At 33.8% G+C, this 27,164-nt stretch overlaps 1 protein-coding gene across 1 annotated transcript in view; it reads left to right on the plus strand.

The window, feature by feature from the left end:
- LOC111507465 (ZP and PAN domain-containing protein neyo) overlaps positions 1 to 27,164 on the plus strand; it is a 157,302-nt gene that overhangs the window by 41,284 nt on the left and 88,854 nt on the right. The window contains exon 3 of the mRNA XM_074177910.1: positions 24,218 to 24,419. Within this exon, the coding sequence (XP_074034011.1) occupies positions 24,218 to 24,419 (202 nt within the window). The remainder of the gene's footprint in view (positions 1 to 24,217; positions 24,420 to 27,164) is intronic.

The raw sequence follows: 27,164 nt of genomic DNA on the forward strand, positions 1-27,164 counted from the left end.
ATAGGTGTAAGTCAATAAATCTTCTATGTGGGTAAGAAGACTGGCCTGAACGAATGGTTCCTTTAGATAATTTGATTTAAAGCCAGTCTTCAAGTATGCCCACGTACTATAGAATAAAAATAATGCATATTTCAATGTGTCCCTTCATTTTTCCAATTTTTGTTATTCGAATTACTGAATAACGTTCAATGAAGTGTTATACATTATCAGTTATCAAAACAACTTATATATTTGAAGTTCATCACAAATTTTTATGAAAGTTTCGAAATTACTCATTTTACTACTAAAACTTTTCATTGAAGAAAATAATAACAAACATTACAGCAGTTCAATACTAAGTACTTCCTTTTCAAAATTGGGCATGCTGATCAGGAAGTCGTTAATTAATTTTGGGTCCATTCCCACTATTATTCATGCAGTTCAGTCAGCACCAATATTTCGTGGTCATATATGAGATTTGCGTCAAGACTATTTGCTGGGCACTCAAGAGCAAGACTCTTCCAAGTGCTGTATCACTGTTTTTCTGCATGGATCAAAAAAATATCATGGATTAGTACAAAATTGAGACAAAGAAGACACATACTGTGAAATATATGCTACAAGGGTATTGAAATAATCAACATTCATTCTTGAATTTACTTCAATAAAATTTGTGCGACTCTCCCAACTACTATCGTGCCTCAAAATATTAGAAGAATCTCTTCTAAAATTGAAATTTTGTGTAAAATTATACGCTGCAAATTATTCTCTTCACTACGTCCATCATCAAGCTTCCATTATTGTATTTTTGTTCTGTCTGAAAAGAGATCCTTTTTCTGATATTGTTTAATCCCGTTGATATGCGCTCTTACAACTTCTAAACGTTCAATTTTGTATCGTGAAAGTATCCAAAAAACTATAACGTAATATTTTGGACTCCTCACGTTTCCTTTTCTTAGTTCATATCTTCGTGTCTGTAGCTGCCATTGTTGCAACCCAATATTTATAAAAATGTTTCAACCCAATTCATGTTATTCAAATGAAGCGTCTCGCTAACTGAAATTAAATATTGGTTTCTGCAACAATATTTAGGAACTGAACCTAATAACTAGAAAGTGAAAACTATAACTGAAATTAGTGCCCAGATCACTACTTGTTTTTGTTCGAAATAAAACTGCATACATAGATATAGAATGTATATAGAAAGCAATATTTCTCAACTAATTGTGTATAGTTGAACGTTGGTCAATTCGTAGTTCTCAGTCCCAATCGAGTTCTCGTTGGTCTTAGTTTTAGTCTTAGGTTCAGTTATTAGCTAAAACGCAGGGGAAATTGAATGCTGACATCAATTTATAGTTTACCCTTCCTCAAACGTAAAATGTAACGCTCGAGAAAGCTATTGTATAGCGAAACACGTGTCGCGGTTTTTGTAAAACCCTTTATAGTGAAAATCATACAACAAACTGTATTAATGAGTTTTATTATGGATTTTCATCAAGTATCGGCCAGTTCTGTTCACATAGATAATTCATTGCTTTTCAATAATATTGCTTACACTAAGATAAAGCAACAATTCAATATTGAATCTGTAGTGTGTTGTATAGGTACTTTTACGTAAAATATTCAGCAACATAAAATCAGTGATGTATAAAATATATCGACTTGAATGTTTATCCGAATTCATTTATTGGTATTTTCGTTGATTTCTCCTAACAGATTTCAGCAGACTCATTCAACCAATACCATTCTCACGTTAATTTCTGTCATATTCACCTAAGTAGCGATCTATTAGTGGATTTGCGAATTCTTTTCATCAATTTGTTCCCATGCCGATCTACACACTTGCATGCGTAATCCAAAGATGTCTATCTATTAGGCATCAGTTCTTCTCGAACGTGGATCTGAGTCTCGTAAAACAACCCTTGATTTGACATCTTCGGAGGCATGTACCATACGAAACAGTGGTGACTCGTTACTAGGGTTTGAATCTGCAATTACTGATTCAACTTCCATCACTCCTGTATGGTTGAATTATGAATTATGTATTTGTTTTCATTAGCGCCTTTTTCATAAGAACATCATGTAGAGGTGCTTTCAAAAATTTGGAACTGTAACAACGTAATATATTCAAAAAATATTTTTGTACTGGTTCATTGTTATTTTCGAACAATTAATAAAAGTTATCTGTAATTCCTAATCCAGTTTTTTTCATCGTCGACGATGATATATCTGTTGAGTTAAATATTAATATAGTTCCTGCGGAAGCTGTAAAAGTTTGATCTTTTTTTTGATCTTGTTAGAAATGGATTGATCTACATATCTGTATAGGCAAAGCGACTCGATTTTTAACCACAATGTCATTTCATTGAATAAAATCACCATCTGTATCAACTGATACAGCTGTTAAAGTTTGTTAGGAAGCATTGATCAGTGTATTGTTGAGGATTAGGTAAACCCAAACAAATTGAAAATTCACTGAATTGTTTGATTTCAACAAACGTCCCGATGCATTTTTCAATTTGGTAATCAATGAAAAAGTACCTACTTTCATTCATTTCTCGTGGGTTGAACTGGTGCATTTCTTTGTATTCTATGAAAACCCTCTGAAATGTGAAAGATACTGATTTTGTCGTTTTTTGTTTCATTTATTTCAATCACCAGAAAATGTTGGCAATAATGTCTTGTTAATCCTAGAGGCGTCCATGATACGCCAATGCAATTCACGAATGTATCGTTTTGCATTTCACGGACTGAAGAAGTTTATTCAATTGAAGTTGGAGCAGACCTTGATGCAGTCATTATTTCAGCCTGAAAATGCTCGAGACGACTTGAAAGAAACAAAAAATTTGAATGATTTCGACTCAAGCTTCTAGCAGACAGTTCAATGGTGAGAATACGGTTATATTCTGAATATACATATAAGTACCCGACAGTTATTTATCTGTATATGCGAAACATTTTGAATATCCCACCTATTCACTACTAGAAATGTATACATCTGCAAGCAGTTTTTATACAAAGTTTTCTTGAAGTTTCAATATCACTGCATTGTATGTTTGTTTCTGCAGAATCTTCATGCTCTGTGCTCTTGAATATTATTCAATTGCAATTCAAGGAAGCGGAAAAAATCAAATGGATGAATAGACATCCAGAAATAGATTTCTCTGAAAAATTGCGTTAAAATGCATTTGTCAATTCTATTATTGTCTACTGTAATCGATTGGCAATACTTGTTTGAAATCATAACAGAAATGTTATTAACTCAGTTTCTGAGAAATCAATCTGAGCTTTTTATAACTTTGGTTGATGATAGATACTTTTCAATGTTATGGAGACAAAAACTGATATTGTTGAATACATTTCAACTCGAGTAACCCAGCCTATCGGTTCACATTTCTGAGATTTTAGACTTGAATACATACTCATGTCCATTGATTTCAATGTATATTACATTCAAATCGATTTCAATTAGTGATTGGTTAAACATGCTTCTCAAGAACTAGTTGTGCATTGTGATTTCACTCGCGTTTAATTTGAAATGAATCAGTGAGACATTTGGACGTCCATCATCGGTGTCTCTACGACCACGTTTGAAGTCAGCAATCCAACGTTCAATTGTTGTTTCTGATGAAGCGGATTCCTTATATTTTTCATCCATTGCTTCGCTTGAACGGTATTTTTTTCCATCAAGAAACAGTGTAAAATTAAAGCACGGAATGGTTTTTGATCCATTGATTTGAAAATAACAAATGCAGTGTCACTCTCAGCTCAATAACTTACAAACTTATGAGTAGAGGATAATGAAAATCCAAGAGATTTCTTCTGAAGGTTGGTACTAACTGAAAAAGCAGTGAATGCAATGGAAATAGCGCCGTTTATGTATTTGGCCCGATATTTTCAGCCCATGTAGTATTTAACCATGAAAATGAAGCAGTTCCATATTGTTTTTTTCTCCAGGATAATTTTACAAATATCAATATTTGAGGCAAGCAACGCGTTAGGTATTGCTAGATAGCCTATTCATCAATATGAATATCATAAACAAAAAAAGTCTTCAAAACTGATTGGTAGTTTCAGTGATCTGCGAATTCAAACAACAGTAACTTTACAGCGAGAAATGTGGTCAAAATGAGTTTCATCCATGAAGGATATTCCGAATGACAGTAATATCATTGAATTTCATAACAAGAGGTAACCTGAAAGATCAATCAAAAATATTTCAAATAGATTGAAAATTCGGTGGTTGGGAAAAAGTGGTATTTGAAGCAAGAACTTTGGTTTACTAGTCCCATGTTCTGACAAACACTCCACAAAGGTGAATGAAAATTAGTATAAGATAAAACTATTTGACATTTTGTGATTCAATAATAACTTCTGAAAAACATCTATTTTTTCGCCTCATTGCAAATTTCTAGTGAGATACAGTTACAGAGATACAGTTAATTCTAGTTTTCCGTTGAAAACTATATATTCCAAAATGTACGTTTGACGTTCGAGTACCTTCATATTTCAAATTGGGTTTATTCTCAAAGCTTTCCTAGAAATGAAAATAATGAGGTATCAGTTATGGCATCATTGCCTACCTACCAAAGAAGAAACGGATACATTAAAGACGCGTTTATCAGTAGTCATAGAAGAACAAAAAAATCTCATAATTATGTTAGTACTAGCTGACCCAGCAAACTTCCAATACAACATTGGAACCTGCTTCAGATCTGGAAACACTATCCGTAGCAGCCTCATGGAAACTAGGCCAACAAACGCGGACTGCGATTCTAAGAATTGCATTCACCGGATAACCTTCGAGTGCGGAAAATTCCTATATCGGTGAAACTAGGAGGCCATGGAGATTCCGCATTGCCGAACACAAAAAACACACAAAGCAAGGAGAAACCAGCAAATTGGGAATAACAGAGCATATTCGCACTAATCAACATAAGATCAAGTGGTCCAAAGCTGGGATCGTCCACAGAGAACACTGGTTTAGGAGGTAATTCAAAGAAGCCGCATTCAGTAAGCTAGCGTAGAAATACGCAACATATGGAAACTCATAATCAAATGGAGAAGTGCAAACTCCCGCTAAACAGGTGGAACCGAGAGATAGAAGAGGGGATAGGTGAAAGCACTCTAATGACCTATAGTCATCCCTCGGAAAAATAAAATAAGGTATTCGTGGTATAGATATATTTTCACCTCGGAACTTGCCATTCAAAACGCTGGCTTCGATAACGTTTTTCATTAATTTTTTGACAAATCGCGAGATGTTGTACAGCCGTGGTGGATTCAAATTACGGAACTATCCATCCTTCAGCTGTAAATTATGCGGTGGCATGACTGGCAAATCCAATAAGTTGAAAACTCTGTTGGATAACTTCCAGCTTCGGTGGCATTGCAAACTGTATCTACGCTCGAAGGATAAACAATAAAAGTAGCCGAAACCTGTGGGGGGGGTTAGAGAAGGCTTATAGTGTGAGCAAGACAGACCCTATTACGTGTTGTTTACTGAGTGAGAAATGACACCAGCAGACGCCTGGCGGGAATAACTTATATATGATCAGGGTTTAAAATGATTAAATTACTAAAATGAATAATAAAAAATAGGGGTTGGTGATAGAAGAAAAAAATTGAGGGTTACGTGTATTTTCCAAATCCAAACCAAGTAGATTTTATTTCTGAGTCTGTTGATAAAATAACAATGGGATTTAATTACATTATGAAAATATCATTATCGGATATTCTGAGTTTTCCTATCTGAAAATATTACAAAATTTCCTTTACATGCCTCCATAGAGGTTGGTCAAACACCTTTATATTATTGTTCGAGAGACGACAGAAAAGGTACAAGGTATTCAGGTATCTTTAATTTTTGGATTGCATGTGTTCTGTTCAATGCTGAGTACATTCAACAGGAGTATATTTGACATTCCAATAAGGAGCTAGTGGTAATTTCAAGCAACAACAATAACGATAACAATAAATATTCGATCAATACTCGTCTCATAATCATTTCCGTAAAAAACTGAAGTCAAAACTCTGGTAATGTTCACTATTGAAATTAGATTATTCATTTAATTTTTCAAGAAGTTTTTGTGTATATTATGGTGGAAATCCAGTAGACGGAAGGAGAAAAATTTCATTTCATACTTTCCGTAAATATTTTCAAGAGTTTTGTAAACACTTTGTTGATCGACTCGTCAACCAATCAAGCAAAAGTAAACTGACGTTCTCCGTTCGGCAGCTTAGAACCGAAAAAATTCATTTGGAACAAACACGATTGAATGTACATAGGAAGTTATATAGACTTTCATTTTGATAATACTCCGGTTGTTTTTTCTCTTGCATTTTTCAAATAATTTGTTTGGCAACCAAACAGTTCATGTGAAATGAATGAATTTCAGTAGTAACAGTAGTTCACCAATAAAACCCTGTGTTTTCCTGAGTGAATATTTTGTATTGTTCATGCAATATCGTTATTTATAATATCTATTATTAGGATAATGAAAAATGAAAAATAAAACTTTCTATGTTTTTTTACCAATTGTATGTGTAACCAACGTTACTGCAGCTGCGATTATTTTCAAACGAATACAATATTTTTCCCAAAATGTTCTTGAAGGACGAAACTGCAGTAATATTAGTTATATTAGTTATTATTCATTTTTCATCATTTTGATTATTTCAAATATATCGAGAATTCATGTGTAGGTTATTCAATAATGAATAATAGTTCATAGCAGTTGTGGAAAGTATTTCAGAAGAATAATCTGATCAGTTTCATGAATTTGAGAAAAAATACATATATTTCGAAATTGGTTGATAGTCGTTGAAAATTCATGATAAAAGTTATCAGTAACATTAAATTTCTTTGTTGTTTAATGTTTTTTGTTTTTTTATTGGGTTATCCCAATCTTAAAAATGAACAAAGCCAAATCATTGTTTGCTTGAAGTTTAATTAAGGACAAACAAAATTTTGTTTCGTTTCTCTACCAAAAATTCTTCTTGTAATTTTATTAGTTGGCGAGATGATTCAATTACTGATTACAGTGAAACCTGCGATTTCATTATTCTTTAGAAATTCCACCATTTTGAAATCTGTATTCTTATCAACTTCGAATGAAATCAACAAATTTTTTTTGACATACATTCGAACCCCAAAAAAAGTATCATCTCCAGTTTCATTTCTATGACATCAATATGATGAAAAATATGTTTATTTGATAGAACCCAGAGAAGGCAATGCTATGTTAAATCCTTAAAATCCTAAAAAAATAAATATTCAAATAAGACAAAAAAAATATAACCACTGACTTCATATAATCAATTCTAAATGAATGGGTATTCATATTAATTTGAATTCAGACGAAGGACACGATACCCCATAGAGAGTTCATCTTCTGATGATTCAAACTTGATCGCATATCGAAAAAAGTGTTGTATTTCTGATGTGTTCCTGATTATGTTCCTATTGGCGTTCTCAGACAGACGTAACTTGAAAGAAGTTTCAGTTAATGAATATTTATTTATTCATCAATTCATATTTTGTCTTCTCCTTGCGCTCTCACGGTTATTCGGTTTATATCTCCTCAATCGCCACAAAACGCCGTCCTTTCATGGGTTTCTTCAATCTTGGGAACAGGGGGCGAAATCTGGTTGCTGAAACATGATTACGGTTTTGTTTTTGGCCAAAAAATTACGAACAAGCAATGGACGAGTGAGCAAGTGCATTATCGTTATGCAGAATTCATGAATTATTTTTTCATAATAATAATATTTCACTAATTGATTAGAAAGAGCCTAAAAGAAGCAATTGGACAAGTCAGTACCTATCAGGTACATATATGAAATACAACTATACAAAACAGACACATTCATATAACAAGAGTTATTGAAACAAGTGAACAAAGCAGCAAAAATGAAAAATAATACAAAACATTTTTTAATAATGTAGATGAGAAAAAAACTCATTGATTGTATAGGAGCTAATTTCAAAAAGCAGTTGTTTTATTTCATGTTTGAATACTTGTCCCTTGGTTATAGTTTTGAAAAACTCCGGAAGTTCAGACTGGGAAAAAATTATTCGACGTTTTTAAACCATTCCTTGGCATGCAACCACAAGTTCCCGAATCAAAATGATATGAAAATTTTGCACTATGCAAGGAAGGGTTAAAAACTCAATTATTTATAATCCTTGGAAATTCAGAAGCATAAGCATTGCGGGTGCATCCTGTTAAATGATAAAATCGATTTTGTTTACTCATCGGTTTTCAAATCAGCACATCCGCATTGAAAATTTTAAATTCAGGTACTCAATCAAGCCAAGTACCTCTATTATTACCTACAGGGGTGCTATATAAAGGCTAATATAATAAACCATTGTTAGTTTAATGTATAAGTTTGAAAATATCCTTATAGGACTAAATTGCAGTAACATTAGTTACAGCAAGAAAAGAGAATTGCGCTAACATTAGTTACTGCATTTCTCTTTTCTTCTTCATTTTAGTGGTTGAAACTGAATATAACGTCATCAAAGAAGTAGATCAATTTTGTTTTATTCTTTACAATTATTCAATTCCAGAAAACCTACATGATATCAATGGTGTCATGAAAATCAAGTCATTATATGATTCCTAGATTTTCCCAGATAATCCAGATAGATAGAGTTGCTAGTTTCTGAAAGGTTAAAGAAACTGAAATTATGCAGAGCGATCCCTCAGCGTATCTGAAAATAAAATTCACCATCATAAAAATGGAACGAAATTGAATCCGAAAGCATTTCACGAAAATTTGATATCCTTCGTATATGGAACGAATTCTGAGGCAATATTGTTCTACTCTCTACCGGAAATTTTCAGTATCAGTATGTCATGCAATTTGGAATTATCCCTAATGGGCAAATTGTGCAAAAATCATTTCCGCCATTGAATTAAATTGACAGTGAAGCACTTAATTCGAAGATGTGGACCACCCAGCCGAGCTTTCAAATTGAATTATCATCAACCATCTCATGCATTTGTTACCGATACCTTCTTACGATGCCGTAACGCTACTGCGGACGTGATGACCGGTAAATCGGTTACATTTCGTACTTGTCAATTTGTAATTTTTTGTGTGCCCGACGAAAAAATAAATTTAATTCGCTTCCGCTTTTATCGCAGGTTTTTTACTTTTTATCTGGTGGGTATTCTTTACGGTGCAGAATACAATTTACAATTGAAAAATGAATCGTGTCTAACCTGTAACCGCAATAATATGATACGGCATTTTCTCATACTACTTCTTTACAGTACTATAATAATAACTATAATCATCTAGATCAAGATTACCGATCTATTCGTTCTTAAACATCGAACAATATATGATCTAATATCTTTTTTTGTTTTCGCAAGAGACGAGTTTGTAGTACCTAGCGCTAATTTGTAGGAATCCTGATAAAACGATTACTTCAACCATACAGGGTTGGTTGAAAACTTTCCACTGAAGGAGGAAGGTTTGAAAAATAACAAATGATCAAATTATCGAAACTTCATTGTCATTTTCGTAAATTTTCTGATTCTCAATCTTTCAAAATCCCATAAAAATTCTATGTTCATTTTATGACACGAATGCTGTTTTTAACGGTGAATGAATAATGAGACAAAAATTCAGAAATATGATGGAATTGGCCAATACTTAATGAGAATCCATAACTAACGTATTCAAAAAATCATTTCATTGTAAGATTTTCACTAAACGATTTTACAAAAACTCAACACGTGTTTCGCCATACAATGGCTTTTTCGGGCGTTTGTTTACTAACTATATTCTACATATTCAATGTTTATTAAACCTTATTCTACAATTTGAAGTACCTACATTCCAGATACCAGATTTCCACATTTGAAAAAATATTTAGTAATGGGGTGTCATTATTAATTATAATTGATCTTTCAGTAAATTACTTGAATTCCTGAATCTATTGATTTCTAAACATTATTGAAGATTGATTTTCAAACATCGTAATCATGATTGAACTCATGTTCTTCTGCTAAAATATGGTTTGCAAATGTGAAATTGGTTTTTCTATTTACAAAACTACTTCTACACTATTTAATTCTTTGGGAACGTGTTCTCCCGGTTTGGCCAAAATACAGTTTTGTCTTTATTGCCTTACCAGCATGGAGTTGCTGCATTCAATACTATGCTTCACAGACTATTAATTATTCCACTGCCTGGAAATAATTTCCAGAGAGAGCTGAGTTCGATCAAACAAATCGCGCTTAACAACGGTTATAAAATAGATATTATAAACTCTGTACTTGGTGTACTCAAATGAAAGATGCGATAACGTCAGTTATAGAACATTGTCATATTTGGAAAAACCAATCAATAATATTGCCCGTTTTTCAAAGAAAGAATGCGTAAACATAGCTTACAGAACAAATAATAGTCTAAATAAATTCATTAAATACTTGTAAACAGCTTGTTTTGAGTGAAATTCAAGTCAGAATTAGTTGTTTACCTAATGGAAGATTGTGAAAATTCAATTTGAATCAAACTCATATAGAAAATTTATTTATTAGGTTATAAGCAAATTTATATTTATCAAAAAAATCATTTCATCTAGGTGTCTCAAATAAATTGAGTTTCAGAAAAATTCCGGAAAAAGTCTATCACTATAAACTATATCTGTCAATGTTCAATTTATTTTTCCAGATTCAATTTTTGATTCATTGAAATTTAGTTGTTTGAGTTATCATCATTACATCCTCAGTATAAACAATATTCGTTTCCTGGGAAATGAAATTGAAGTAATTTTCTTCTTCAAGAAGTCAAAAACATAATGAATTTGATTTTTAAAAAGTAAAACACATTTACCAATCATGATCAGATTCACAGTATCAATGTGATGCGATGATGTACTTGCAATAATCACAAACTCAATCACTTAACGCAGTCTTGAAAAAAATTACCAAAAGACATTATTCATTGGTTTCATCAGTTTCTGTTTCCTTTGTCGAAAAATTTTCTGACTACTCATATCTATATATATATATATATATATATATATATATATATATATAGACATATATTGCCTATATATATTGCCATATATTGCCTACCTCCTGTGATTCAGTGCCTCACATTCACATAATATGTGTAGAGCTGTTTCTATCCCTTCGTTGCATAATCTGCAGCTGAGGTCTCCGTTGTACAGCCCCATTTTATTTAGGTGTCCTCTAAGCGGACAATGACCGGTTAGTAACTCTGTGATTATTCTGAGCCGATCCCTACTACATTGAAGTAGTTCTTCGGTTCTTTTCTCGGACGGTTCCCTAATGAAGGTTCTACTATGTTTGTTGCCAGGTACTTTTGTTCAGTACTCTGTGTGCTTCTTATTGGTCCATGTCCTGATCTGGTTTCGTACCAATGATTTTGGTTCCCCCAGAGCTGGTTCAGGATCTATATATGAAGTTGATGATCCACGTCTAGCGCATTCATCAGCTTTATCATTACTTGTGAATCCTGAATGCCCTGGCACCCAGTACAAAGTTAATTTGTTCCTGTTTGCAAATTCATTCAGTTCTTCATGGCATTCCCAGACCAGTTTTAATGTCACCTTTGGGTTTGTCTGAGCCCCTAGTGCGCTCTTGCTGTCTGTAAAAATATTGATCCGCCCATTTCTTCGAGGTCTCAATTTAATAAGCCTTGCACACTGCAAGATAGCATACACTTCCGCCTGAAAGACGGATGTTTATAGTCCTAGCGGATAACTGTAGTTTAGATTCCTATCCGCTCCTATCAGCTCCCGTTCCATGTTTGGTTTTCGATCCATCTGTATTCTAGGTGTTTTTTCCAAACATATTTTCGGGATGACTAATGGTCTTCCAGCCTTCACGGCTTATGATTTTGGCGGTGAAGTTTGTGTTAAAGGTGCACTTCGGTGTCATGTAGTCCGTGCACATATTCAATATGTGTTCCTCCAGTTATTCCGAAATTTCTGTTCGGTCCGATCTTTTGTAGTTCGGTGAGTTTTCCAGTCTGAATTGGCCAATCCTGGCCTCCACCATCATCACAAAGTGTAAAGGAGGTATATTCAGGAGTGTCTCCAATGCAGCTGTTGGGGTAGTTCTCATTGCTCACGTCATTTCCAAACATGCAAGTCTTTGCACCTTGCCTAGTTTGTTGATGGCTGTCGCCTGCTTCATCTTTGGCCACCAGACCAGAGATGCGTATGTATCATGGGTTTAACCACCATATCTCTATTGGTTTCATAAATTCCAAAACAATTTGTGAACCATTAAAATTTCCTCCATTATGTTAAACATGCATCATATTTTTCCCTGTGAAATAAGAACCAAAAGCTCGAAGGAGGAGATCTTTTTTCAATGTTCTCACCTACTCACCGCGGTCTTCATTCTCCAATGCGAATTTCTTCTAATGGAAATTTAATATCGAGGTTTCATGTCTAAGGTGCATAAATTCATCACGATAATTCACTGGGATAATAAACTTTTAAGACATAATACAAGCAATTTTGAGAACATATAAATGTAAATTAAACAGAAACAACTATATTTCAATTCCATACAAATGAACATTGATCTTACGAGATGCCGCTGGCTATGGTTTGATGAGTTTGATAATAGGAATTGTAGATTACAGAAACGATCTGCATACCATCATATCCGCACTAAAGTTATCTGCCCACTCCTAATTTCATGGTTAGAGTGACGTAACAATATGGTGAATAATTTACATTTCTTATGCATTGCCTCAGAATTGATTTACCGGGGAAATGATGCGGTTGTTAATATTTTCTAGCTACCTTTTGCTGAAAGGGCTAAATTGGCTGTTTTTGAAATTTATTTCTAGCATACATTAGTTGATAACAATAGCTGAATAATGATTACAATATATCGGTAATGGGCTTCGTAATTGAAGAATGTAATTTTTTTCTATTTCAAAGAATATCTGGAACAATATTCTGGATCTACTGTCCTTGAATATATTTTGCCATGCTACTAGTACTGCTGAAAGCGTTATGATATTTCATTGGCTGTTGAGGAATCGCTGTTCTTATTTTTTACCTTCGTGTTCCTTTGTTTGAATTTTGAATCAGAAATGCTAGATCAATTGGGATTTTATATTCGAAACAAATCTTCTCTCACTTAGTCGACCGCTGTGTGAACCGGTGGTTCAAGCTTAGATGCCGGACGATCGATGTTCACTTCCTATTTTCCAACCTGCGCTGGGAATTGCACGTTAAAAGGCAAGACCTCGGTGATCCTTAGCCCGGACCAGTTTCGACATCTGAGAGTTGTTGTTCACAAGGGGGTGATTGCTGATCAACGGAAAATCGGATTACAACACATGAAAAAATATTTTGTCAATATTTCAATGAAAGAATTTGTATTTTTTGAATCAAGTAACTAAAAAAAAAAGAAAAAAAAAAAACAAAAATAGTGAGAAATAAATATAGAAACATAAAAGTTACTCCTCCACCGTCTACCTAAAACGTGTTTCTGTTCAAACCTTATCTGAGGAGAAGGACTATTTGTCAAACTTTTTCTTCCTTCCTACTATCGTCATTAACATAGTTTTTAGGACTCTCAAACCAATCTCACCTACTAGAACTCCTCCGATCTGACTGGAGATGATAAATATATTGAAGGAGATGACAAAATTTAGGTCACAATCACATTTTCGACCACCCATTTTTTTCCAAATGATGTATAGTCAGATGACGTTTCGTGTCCTCTTATTGAAACTCCTGGAAATTGCTTACAATTGTAGAAAGTTTATATTTCAGAAACATTGATGTAGTATTCATGGAATATAAACAGAGCGGCCAAAGGAATAGGGAACACTCATAAATGCCAGGAGTAATCTGAATACCTCAACAATTGACTTCCAGATAGTGTCTACTATTCTTGATACTCAGTTTATTATTGGTATTATTGTAACATCTTCAAAATGAATATGTTTGGAAAATTTATTAAAAAACTATTTAAATAAACCACAAAAAAGATATAAAAAGTGACATTTCATCTTGACAAGCCCCACTGCTTTGCTCATCATTCTTTTTTCAGGGCCAAAGGAATTGAGTCATTTTTGGAAAAGAAAAGTTTTGGCTTTATATGAAATGTGGAAATCTTCCAAAGAAAGAATATTGAATTACATAAAAGAAAAAAACTTTCTCAATTAATATTTCTATATGAACACTGAATTATACAAAAAACCTTTCTCTATTCGGTTTGTATTACAAGCATCCGTTATGGAATTGAATCAGATATCAGTCACAGGATTGCTACACAATAAAGTAAATGGAAGAGGTAAAATTTCACTTACATGAAACACTATCGTCCTAAACGGCGGACTTCCGATGTTTCAGCATAAGACACTTGCCTTATCGCCTCTTCAGGGTCAAGATTACCACATTTTTTTATATGAAGATAGGGAAGTGGAAAGTCAAAACCTTTATTTCACAAAAAATAATCCCTCTTGAAAATATACTCCTTTCAAATGCTGTTTTGATTGTGTCTAAATTATGAACTGCGTTTTTTTAGTTGGTGCAAGAACTCGTTTCCAACTTGTATTCCATAGAATATAACTGAGATAATTCCACCCCAATATCATATTGTAAAATAACGATCAGAATGATCTAGGTTGATTGCTTATGCGACAAATCCTTTTCTGCCCAACCAGCAAAACTAGCAAAATATTATACACAGAGAGTTGTATGTAATATACCAAATCATCCGAGATTTTCTGTAACCGAAGATTTTTTCAGCAATTATTCCACTTGAATCTTCCGCATCAATGACCTTTACCAAATGTAATTGGAAAATATATTTTTTTTAATGTTTCACAGGATCTGGCTATGAGTTCATTCATGCTTCTTCTTATTGTTGGTATTTAATTATTCATTAATCAGATCTAAATAATGTAGGCATTACTGTGCATGTGACCTAGATGAGCCGCATTACATCATAACTAATTGAATATATTCCCACAATATCGAAAGACCAGACATTAGCTATTTCCGAGTAGTCTGATAAGTTGTTCGATGTCTTGCTTATTGTTTTGTTTTGTGAAATACATGGACTTATGTGGGAACGTTTTGACTTACCAAATAACGGATATGGTTGAGTGATTACTGTAATTTTCTAATGGAAGTTCCGTTCTACAAAAAAAATTAAAGTTTCATAAAGCGAACACAACAAAATCTTGTACGAAATAGCAATGATTAATCTTGAATAACAAGTTCCTTTGAGACTATTTTCAAACAATGTTCTTCCCAATTGTTTCCAAGTAGAAGTTGATAACAAATATTCATACAGTCGAGATTCAATGATATCAACACTAAATACCTGGCTGCTCATAATTCCCCCCCGTTAATGATCATATTATATATTAACCCCATTCATAGAAGGATAAGGGAATTAACATAACAAAAATGGCTACCTGCATCAAAATGTCTACGAAGCAGGCCAATTGATTCAATCAATAGGAACAAAGCCACGCCCATTATCAAATCAAATTCTGAACTGTGTGAAGGACAATGTCAAAGCTATTTTCTGGATTTTTTGGCCGTGGTCTGCAGGTTTTTATGCCTGACGTTTCGTCTACTACTGCGGTAAACATTTTCAAAGGCGATGAGGTAATGGTCGGAGTGTGAAGGACAAGTAGAGCACTGCTTCATTTGCCTATCTCTTTGTATGTCTACCACAGTTGTAGACGAAATATTAGGTACAAAAACCTTCAGACCACGGCTTACGAATTTTTTTCAGTGCTTCAACTTTCAGAAATGTCTAAAAATGTCTATATATCCTACAAATTCGTTGTAGTTTCTCACTCACAGGAATCAGATTTATGAGTGATTATAGGAAGGAAGTAATATTTAGGATATATTTAATTCTGGTTTTCTACTTCCTCAATACATGAAAAATGGAAAACCTTCTAAAAAATAAGAAAAAATTAACGAATATTATGAACAAACGGCACTGGCCATTTCCTGTACTTGGAGAAAGGTCAATTATAAGAATAAAGAGCCAGTTGCAAGTACATTCAAGAAACAACCTCAGTCCTGCTGTTTCAACATTTAATTATCTCGACCAAACGAACTATAATGTAGGTACCGTGGAGCCTTGCATATGTATATTTCATGTTCTTGCAGTACTTTAGCACCTTCTGTGAACTTTTAATTCCCCTTTTGAATGTAACGTGTTGTTATGCGCTCCTTATTTAGATTATAACGAGGGTAAAAGTTGTCAACCAGCTACTAATTCAGCCACATCTAAATCGTGGGGAATATTGAATAGATCCCGGCAACCAGTTGATCTAGTCGCCGGTCTATTTATAGTGGATTAGATAAATGTTTCCGTAAAAGGTGGAATGGTCTCGTAATGGTTCTGTGCTTTCAGAAGCGCAGAGCTGCGAATGCAAGGGCAGGCCAGACGATTAGCACAGTCGTACAGGTCAATCCATTTATATTAGAAATACTTCTGTTAATTTTAATGTTGATTCACCAATCAACGTTAACCTTTATTCAAAATAGATAGGGAATTTTTGAGTCCCTAATGAATCATTCAATAAATTCTGTTTTATAAAGCTAATCCTCTTTCCAAAAGGTTGAGCGTTATCAAGCCGGAATTTTTCAAAACATCACAAAGGTCAACGTCAGGTGTCGAATAGCGAACGATTGAAATATCAGTTCTTTCTATGAGAAGAACATGAACGCATAAAGCCTATTTAGTCAACGATTTGTTTGTCATCTACGAGCTGCCTGTTGATCTAGATAGAATTGAATCATCCAGTTCATTATGTTATAGATGTGAACCATTATCTGAACAAAACTTTGTCCAAACCGATTGAAAGGCCTTGGTAGTCCGTAGATTGATCACCTAGATCTATAGATAGATCTCCTAAGTTAAAACCTCAGAACTTTCTAAGAAAGGGGTCTCCAATAATTAATTCTAATTGGGAATATTCGCAAACGACACGACGAATGTATACAACTAGATGATGAATTTGTAGAGGAAATATGAAAAATATCAAATTGGGTTTTCCATGGAATCAAAATATTCTGATAATTATAAAGTTTACTTTGTTGTCTTGTTTCACTACCATTAAATATTGATGCTTTCATAAACATTTCATTCATACAATGATTCATACAAGTCAAGTTATTGGTTGATACAGAGGATCCTTTTATAACACTCAACTACGTGAATTTTCGAATTTCGAATTAATTATAACTTTGTTATTGACAAATATTTTTGAAATATTCTGTGACTACTACGAATATGTTTGATTGCCTTACGATCAGAAACAGAGGAAATCTATGCTGCCTGTGCTAGATTACGTAACTGCGTTCCTACTCGTTGAATCTTGAGAATGGTATGCTTAAAGGGCTCCATAGAATGTTAATAAAGTTTTTATTGATGGTTATGAATGTTGTACTCGTTTGTAAATCACTGCACGAGCGATGTCAAAAACAATTTACTATTTTGCGAAAGATTGCCATTGCATAATAATTTCATCTGAATTGTAGACCTGTTCCTATTCGTTTCTTCGTTTTCACCCTCTATTTTGAGTTTTTCCAACATAATTCCCAAAGACGAACAATTGAGTGTTTTTCGACATACATACCTCGATTGCATGTTATTTTTGGAATATCCTTTGAATTATATTCTTTGAATTAATTTTTTTGTATTTATATTTCCCAAATAATGTGTAATCCAGAGCATAGTAGATTTTGGTTAGTTATTTTTCTTCATAATTCTGGTATATATAGTTCGATTTTCTAATTAATTGTTCATATTTTTTCCAAAAACTCATGATGATCATTATAGCAGTACCCCAAACTTTTCCCTTCTATTCTTGAATATGCTTGGTGTAGGCTACTCTTATCAGAATTGTGACATATTTTTGCTGAACAGTTGCTATAACCGCATTCTTTGTTTTACTATAGCTTTTCAGGCATGCTCAATTGCAACTCAAATCGCATTGTACGGGAATTATAAGCGAGTGACGAAGCTATTGTATAGTAAAACAAGTTTGTGATTTTGTGAGCTGTTAATTGAAAATCTCAGTCTCTGTACGATTTCCACGCTTACTCCATTATATTCATGGTTTTCCTTGTGGTATTCTTTCATTCATCGTCTTGTTCTTTTCAAGATAGTCTTATGTCTACAAACTCTTCAATATGCAGAGTGTTCATTATGTCCTAGAAATTTTTCACGTGAAGTCCATTATGTTGGCTCGTATGTTTCAAAGAGTCATTTATTTGCATCCGTGAGTTTTTCCATTTCATCATATTTTTATTTTCGATACTCTACAATCTTTCAATTCTTTCTTCATTTTTATTTTTTAATCTATATAGTGTTTTGGAAATTTCGCTTACTTTGCTTTCAAATTTGTATTCATGATGCTTTGGTACATTTGAGGACTAGTGGTTGGTCCCAGAAGACGGTTTCTATTAGTTTATTGTTATATTTCCAACCAAGGAAATCAATAAATTGCCTTGTTCGCAGGATAATGAAATATAAGATCGATATGATATAGTTTGATTCTCAGCTACATTCAGCCTATAATAACTGTACATTTATCACTACAAATGTATATTATACTTCATTTCGTTATCGAAATTTGTTTCACTTTGCTGTTGATAAAAAATAATCAGGTTTGAACTTAATACAATAACGTTATCAGAGCGGCCACATCTCCAATATTTAATATTGAAGATAATTGAAATTTATCATCGAAAAGAAACATAAAGAATAGGGAAAAACACTGGGATACGTACATGAAAAAATATTTTTGAAAGGACCATTCGAGTAGAGAAATATTCGTGCTTCAACAAAGCATGGATCGACTCAAAATAATTGAAGGCTACTCACCGGATACCTCATTTGAACAAAATGGAGCTGTCTAATGTAGATCTTGTCTTCAGGTGATACAACAAAAAGGCAGAGACTGCTCGTCATATTTAATGTGAATGTGTAGCACTGAATTATAGAAACCATGCAGGTTATGGACGATCAAAATTATGATGATGTGGATGGAACACATAGAATAACCTCCACCTCTGTGTTATTTTTCGCGCTATGCACATGATGTTCGGGAATTATCAAATTCTCAAGTAGTTGATTTCCTATGTCATGGTTTGGTACATGAGTCTTTGGATCTTACATCTCTACATTTTTTCCGCAGAACAATTCAATTCGAAGGTTTTATATGAATTGTGAAACTCACTGCTCATTACCAAGAAACTATTGGAAGATTTTTCGAAACTTTAACGATTTTGATAAACACAGTTTACGAATAAACTATGTTTGTCGAAAAGTTACGGCCTAATAGTAATCAAAGTTATTTATTTTCCTTCTTGTCCTTTCCTTGCTTTTTCTTTGTCGCTCAATGTATATTTTTGGATTATTAGAAAGGTAAAAAATATTTTTCCAAACATCATATTCTCCGTAAAATACTGAAATTACATTTGTGTTATCTGAAATTATTATAGAAGACTATTACCCGCGTCTTCGCCTGCGTAGGATTTGGTTTGTCACATTGAGTTTCGTGACAGACCATTTCACACAAATAGTTACAATACTTTTTTATTAGCAATTAATTAAAAATTTGTTTTCAATAAAAAGTATTCTGTTACTTCGAATACCTCCAAGAACATGTGTACAAAATTTCATGATGATCGGTTGAGTAGTTTTCGCGTGAAACCGTAACAAACAAACTTACATTCGCATTTATAATATTAGTAGGGATAGGAATATATATACAAATTTTTCAGTGACGTGATCGATTTAGGCACCCCATTTCATGTATACACCAAGATATTTTAAATAAATAATATTGGTCTTAGTACTCTGTTGAACTCTATCTGAAAAATACTAAGTATCTTTGATTTTTATATATTGTAGTCCGTCTTTCAAGTAACTACATGTCATTAAATTAAAATAATAATATAAACATGCCTACGAAATATTTATAATTATTTCATGAATACAGACAAGTTTTTGGATCTTCAAGAGTTGGAGGGACTACTTCCTTCAACCCCCCCTTCGGTACGCTCCTGTAAGAAGATGATTGATTTCTTGTTAGAAGTTTTCCAGTAATATGCACTTCTATTGAAGGAGATCATACCAATTATTCTCTTTCATTAGCGTTAATGGATTGTAAACGTATCGAGACACTAAAAAAGGAGCGGACGATAAAATCGAGAAACGTATAAGATGGGTAGTTTCTGCAAAAACCTCGAAAGGGTTTCATGCGGCGCGCGCTTTAATTTACGTGGTGTTTCGTGCGGAGCCAGGCAGCTGTTTTCGGAACCTTTGAAACTCTATAACCGCAAATTCTTCCATGAAACAATTCTGTCATGAGATTTCAATTCGTAATAGATTATAATTCCAATCTTGATAAGTTCGTATTCATTAAAATCATCCCGCTCACTGTCCGTCTGAAATGAATCGAATCGGCTCTATTGGAATTAGGTTGTTACAAAAGTTTTGTCAGTTTTTATAAGCCTATTTTAACTGTAGTATCTCAGTGAAAACTCATTCAATTCAGTCGAAATAAGCGCCATTCAAATTAGTTCACCAACTCAACACAAGTCAATCAATTTCGTCAGCATGACAATTGCGTACTCGGGATTCGATGAAGTTGACGAAGGCCGTTTTTGCCTGTGAAAATTGTACCGATTTGAAATTTATCGAAGTACTTGAAGAGATGAGCCAGAACGATACATTCGTTTAATTTTCGGACGGATATTTGTGAAACGTACAGGCAGGCGTTATCGGACCTCTTCTGTTGACCATTACCGGCTGTTGCTGACGCAATTTTTGATAAATACCGTCGATATCCTTACAAGCGGACTCTGCTGCCGTGGTTTGGCCCGGTTGCAGAAAGTAATAATGAATTGCACTAGCTGCTGACTACCATACCATAACTATGGTCCATTTTTGGAGTGACTCATCGGTATCCAAGCACTATTCTGAACGTCTCCTGTTGTCGTTGAGGATCCATTTTCCATCACACGTGACGATCAGATCCCAAAAAGCAATATTTTGGTTGCGCAAAATCAAAGAAAAGCAGACTTCGAAATGTGACAATTTCAATAGATCGTTCAAATCGAGGGCTACCCACTTTTCGAGTTTTTTGACCGCCAACTTTCTTTCGCCATTCCACGCAGCGTTTGTGATGTATCAGACTCCATCCACCAGTGTCCTCAAAAACCCGTCCTGGATTACGGTGTGTCGAACACTTCTTCGAAGCTGAAATCTACGGAACAAAATTTCGCAAATCAATGACGGACAGTGCGAACACTATCATTGCCAAATTCTTGGTTGATTTTTCGGGCTTTTACGGCAGCGCTTTGGTTCAATTTGAATTCATAGACATCATATATTATGAGCTGAAAAGAGACGAACAATTGAAATTTGAATAAAAAAAGATCAGCATCAATGTATAGAGTACAAAATTCTCTAAGGATCAGTATATACCACTATATATTAGTATATACCAGTAAAATAAATATTTTTTGAGATATGAAGCTTGAAAAACTAGCAACATCAAAACGGACAAAAATATTGAATGAACCTAATAATATACAATCAAAAAAGGAATTATTGGAGAATGCTGTCTCGAGAAAACTGAACTGGTGATACAATGTACTAAAGAATCGAGAATGGTTTGTTAAGTAATCGGCCTATGGTCCAACTAATGAAGTATTTTCCTCTGAAATTATCAGATACTGATTTTAATGATATTGTTTTAAAGTCTCGTTTTTCAATATTATTTTGAATCAGAATCACATTTTGAAGCGGAAACAAAATTATTTATATAGTTTAAAAGTTGTGCATAGCTTTATATTGAAAAAAACGTTTTGCGTCACTTTATTCAAACGAATATTGGTATAAATTGGAAAAAAATGTTTTCAGGAGAGATTGAAGTATTCAAAAGAAAGATTTTCACTGAAAAATTTTACTAATTGTGAAAATCTCACAGTGAAGTGTGTCTTGAATAGGCTAATGAAGACCGAGGCTTTTTGACTTTCTACTTCTTCGTTATGGAAAAAATACACGTCGTTTTAAAAAAGAGAAAAGAAAATAACTACCTTAGATATAAATAACGATGACACCAGTATCGAAATTGTTTTTGATAGTTATGTTATTGATGGGCCGTAGACATGTAACTTAGGTATATCTCAATTGGTTATTTGTTTGAAGAGTACATGCATCTATAGCTGTAGATAGCAACTTTCATGACATGTTATGACATTGAAAACTTCAGATAATGAATTTTTCACAATTGTAAGTAATTGTTCATACCATTTTCTGGTACATATATGATATCCTTTTCAAATATTTCACCTGAATATCTTGGTCCAGGCTTTAACTTTTTTTAGTAAATTTATTCGGTAATTTTTACCGGGGAATTATTACACTAATCAACATTTAAATCAATTTCACAAAATTGCGGGGACGCATCACAAAGGTTTTTGGGGCTGTTGAATATTTGGGGGACATTTTCAGAATACTTGAATGTGAATTCAACTTTTTAGATTCATTTAAATTTGAACTGGAATTAAAAACTGGTTTCGAAGCTTTTTCTGTTATGTTAGGATATCGACAGAAAAAGATGTTGCACGTTGACTAGTTCTCTTCCATTAAGAAAATGGAAGTGTTAAATTCTGACCAAAGAGAATCACCATATTGATCTTTAGGAGATGAAAGTGCATTGCCAAGAGAAGTACATTCTTTATGGTGCCTATTTTATGTTTGAGGTGATTCAAAATTTTGAATTACTTTTCGAACGACTCCCTACAAATTAAAAATATCACCAAAAAAATCCAACAAAAACGCTTGGAAAACATAATTTCAATTTCAATAAAGTGCAACTTAAACTTCAATTTGGAAAAAAATATTGATAAACAAAAGCATGATTGAGAGGAAAATAGCGATATTTATTCAACAATCCAACAAAAACTCAATTTTGTTATTCCTTAATATTCGAATCGATTGGAATGGAATATTTTTTGTAAGTATTTTCACCCCTCAATTGAAAGTATAAATATCGGTGCAGCAGATTCGTTCCTTAATATTCGAATCAATTAGAATGAAGTATTTTTTGTAAGTATTCTCACCTTTCAGTTGAAAGTATTAATATCGCTGCAACAGATTCGCAAGGTGAGAATATTTTATACGATTTTGTACTCTTCAGAAGGATTATCACAAAGTTTGAATGTCTGCATAGTTTTTGAGATATTGGCTCAAAACGAACACATGATCAACTGAATTGTTTATAACTTTCTAACTATTTGTTAGCGCAACCTGGCGCAAATTGTGAGATTACGAATCAAACTACACCTCAAAATTTTTTGTTAAGAAGAACTGAAATTATGTGAAATGACCCCCGTGAACTAGATTACCTACCAGTAACCCATCCTTGTCATGAATGGTCACTAAGGACTCTTTCACAAGGAGAGCTTCCCGTCTCTCGCTCCTATTCGGTAGTGTTTATCATTCTTACCTACCGTCCATTCACACCGGACGCCTCTTCAGTTCCTGACTCCTTGAGCTCAGTCGAGGTGTTGCCATATACCTTCTCTACCGTCGACTTAAACCTCGACGACAGAAACGATCAAGAATGGGATGGATAAAGTTGCGAAATCTACGTTGAGCACCTTGTAGACTTCCACCCAACTTTTTACGATTTCATTTCGGTCCTTATACAACCCAAAGAGCGGGTTGATTGCAGACAGCACTGATCAATAATTACACTTCATATTCTGCCATGATAACTAGTGTGAAGCGTCAACTAGGAAGAGCCGTTTTCACCCCTCTTGTGGGAGCCCCCATTTTGAGGAGGAGACGGGTCTCCCCGGCTCGCAGAGCAGCTCTCGTCTCCTGAGACGTGGCGGCTCCCGCTTCATCATCTGAAAGCTCCATTGGGCTCGTTGCATTTAGTTACCAAGAGCTTTTCTCTCTATCGGAAGCGAGAGACGTGAAGCTCCCTGTATGAAAGAAGTATTACTGTTCTCTTTGGTGACCCTTAAACAAGAGTGATTCTATTTTACTCACGCTGATTAGTAAATACGAAGTCCAAGTATTCTCATTGTTTGGTAATACTATCCATCATGACATCTAATTGACACTGTTGCTTGTATCGTTAATTTCATCGCCATCAAGAACGATGAGATCGCTCCACCACAATTATATCATCCGTTTTTTTTTTTTTTCTGTTTCAGGTGCTTTAACAAAGTCTCAGTTTCCTGTGTTCACGATATACGCGCAAAAGAGCTGCCTAGGGGTGAAACCTTGCGAACGCGCCTGGTGCATAGACCGAGTGCAAAATTACAGATTAGCCGGATATGTGAAGAGCCACCAAGCGGTCAGTTCCCGTCAAGAATGTCTTGAATTGTGCCTGGGGGAGAGCGAATTCTCTTGTCGGTAAGAAATGTGAATAATATCAAACGATATATTTATTGCGGAATGGGAGTACTAAATCTAGTGGAAAATACGTAATACGTGAAATGATAATGGCAGGGTAAGAAACCTCGAGGGGTTTGGGTGATATGGAATGTGTCGGAATACTTTATTCACATCGCCAGATGCGGGAAAAGAGTCGGGAAAGTGTTGTCGATTATAGAATGATACATAATGAAGAAAATAATTCCAATAGTTAAGTTGAAATATTTCAGAACGATTGCATTTCTCTTGCTGATGGAATTGATTTTTCACAAGATTTTCATTTCATCTCTTGTTTCCATCATGAAGAAGTCACCAAAAGTATCTTTGTACATATCGAAATTGCAACAAAATATGGTAGTGAACACTAATCAAATACAAATGAAATGCCAGAAAAGAAACATGGAATTGGAGTTCCGGATTCCATAATACTTTTCATAGAAAAAGCACTATAATTATCATTTTCCAATTTGACTTTTCACTAATTTTCTGTCAATGTTGGAACATATTTCATATTTTTGCGAGTCCGCGATTTTGTCTAATTTTTTAGTGATATGTCCGCTGATTCAACTCTTTCTGATAGAAATAAAAATCTGCTAAGAGAACCAAGACATCGTCTAAGCAAAATCTTATACGTGTTCAACCTTCTCTGTCAGTTTATATGTTCAATTTATTGTTTTTAACTCATTTTTACTGCTCTGAAGAAGCTTCCCATTAGAAGCGAAAGCTTGGCAAAGAAAACAGATTTGATTTTTGATTTTTTGACTGAGAGACCCCGTTAATCCATTTCGCTGTACATTTCTCTAGTCGCTAAGATTATCCACTTTATATATGTATATATACACATATATATATATATATATATATATATATATATATATATATATATATATATATATATATATTGAAATCAATATGAGAATGATCAAGGAGTACTTATCTATTTATTTTTTGATTTTCATGGAATTATTTTTCAGCAGCTTGACTGCATTAACCTTTCTAGATTTCATATCTTTTCTAGAAACATATGGATTCGTTTTCCGATGGCATTTTAGGTTAGCTTCCCAAATTTCTGCTACCACAGTTGTCGGTTGATTGGTCAAACCACCAACACTAACATAAAAACTTGGCAAGTTGACTTGGGTGTCACACCAATAGGTGGTTCCACTTATGTTTCGCTTGCGTTTACGCAGCTATTTTTATTGAGTACTTTCATGGTTTTTTCTTATTTTGTCTTCAATCGAGGACCGCCTGCCCGGTACTGACGATGCCCAATAGGCTGAAACAGCTGTATACCGGTGGCTCTTAAATTGAAATCAATATGGGAATGATCAAGGAGTACTTATCTATTTATTTTTTGATTTTCATGGAATTATTTTTCAGCACCTTGACTGCATTAACCATTCTAGATTATATATATATATATATATATATATATATATATATATATATATATATATATATATATATATATATATATATATATATATATAAAATTAGATAATATCTTGAGGTTGCAGTCAAGGTCAAGGATGAAAACTCTTTGCTAGTTTGTCAAGCTTTCGGAAATGTTTATTTCCTTTCAAATTATTTTTCCTTCGATTTGCGATTTCGATTTCCTTCGATTTATTATCATTAACTATCCTACTTTCGTTTATATATATATATATATATATATATATATATATATATATATATAATGCTCACTGCTTTTCAAATTAATAATGTTCCAGTATAATTTTTTCTTATAGCTACCGAAAAAATGTCCAATAAGCGCACTTTTCTGTTCTTAGATGTAATTTATAATGAATTCATGCATGCAAAATAACTTTCACAGCCTTAATAACGAGAACCAGTAGACCAATCATAATCAGAATTAAAGTACTGAAAAGAAATACAGGAAATGGTTTTTTATGTTGTTCTTCTGCCTGCGATTTAATCCTACATGAGTAATGAATCCATCATCGGCAGATAATGAAACAAGACATAATTCTCACTGATCAGGATTTGTTAATATTTCATTCTCAATCATCAATTGAAAAAATTCGAGATTACTCTAAATGAGATTCTCCATTACGAAGTCAACATCAGATTGAAACCCAAGTGATGAGAGAAAAATGAATTAAAAATGAATTAAAAATTTAAAGTTTTTTTAAAACTTAAATAATTTGAGTAAACACAAAGGAAATCAAAGGCTAATTTTTGAAAAAAATATTGTGAGCTGAAACGAAAATGACATATTGGTGAAACAAATATGAAATTGAGAAAACAAAAGTACGGCATTGAAGTTGATTGCGTTCCATGCAATTGAAATTTCATATCGTAACTCTCTCTAAATTATATTATGTATGCCGTATTGGTCGGTGGTTCAAGCCCTAGTCTGAACGATCGATCTTCACTTGCTATCGTCCAACCCGTGTTAGGAATCACACGTTAAAAGGTAAGACCTCGTTAATCCTTAGCTCGCACAAGTTTCAACTTCTGAGGGTTGTCGTTCGTAGGGGTGCGACAGCTGATTAACGGAAAAACAGAGTTCAAACAGAGAGAGAGAGAGAGAGAGTTTAATGGTTCAATGAACCGAAACCGGTTTAGGTTTATTAATGGTCGTAACAAATTGAAATATTTGTAGAAAGTAGACAAGAGGTATTTTCTCTAGATAATATCCAATCTGACTGCAAAATCCCACATAATACTTTTGTCTAAAATCGCTAACGTTTAAATATTTGT

The sequence above is a fragment of the Leptinotarsa decemlineata genome, unplaced genomic scaffold (assembly GCF_025532065.1).
Source record: "Leptinotarsa decemlineata unplaced genomic scaffold, Ldec_3_MD MMD2_tig00003335_RagTag_RagTag, whole genome shotgun sequence".
In the NCBI taxonomy this organism is placed as follows: Eukaryota; Metazoa; Arthropoda; class Insecta; order Coleoptera; family Chrysomelidae; genus Leptinotarsa; species Leptinotarsa decemlineata.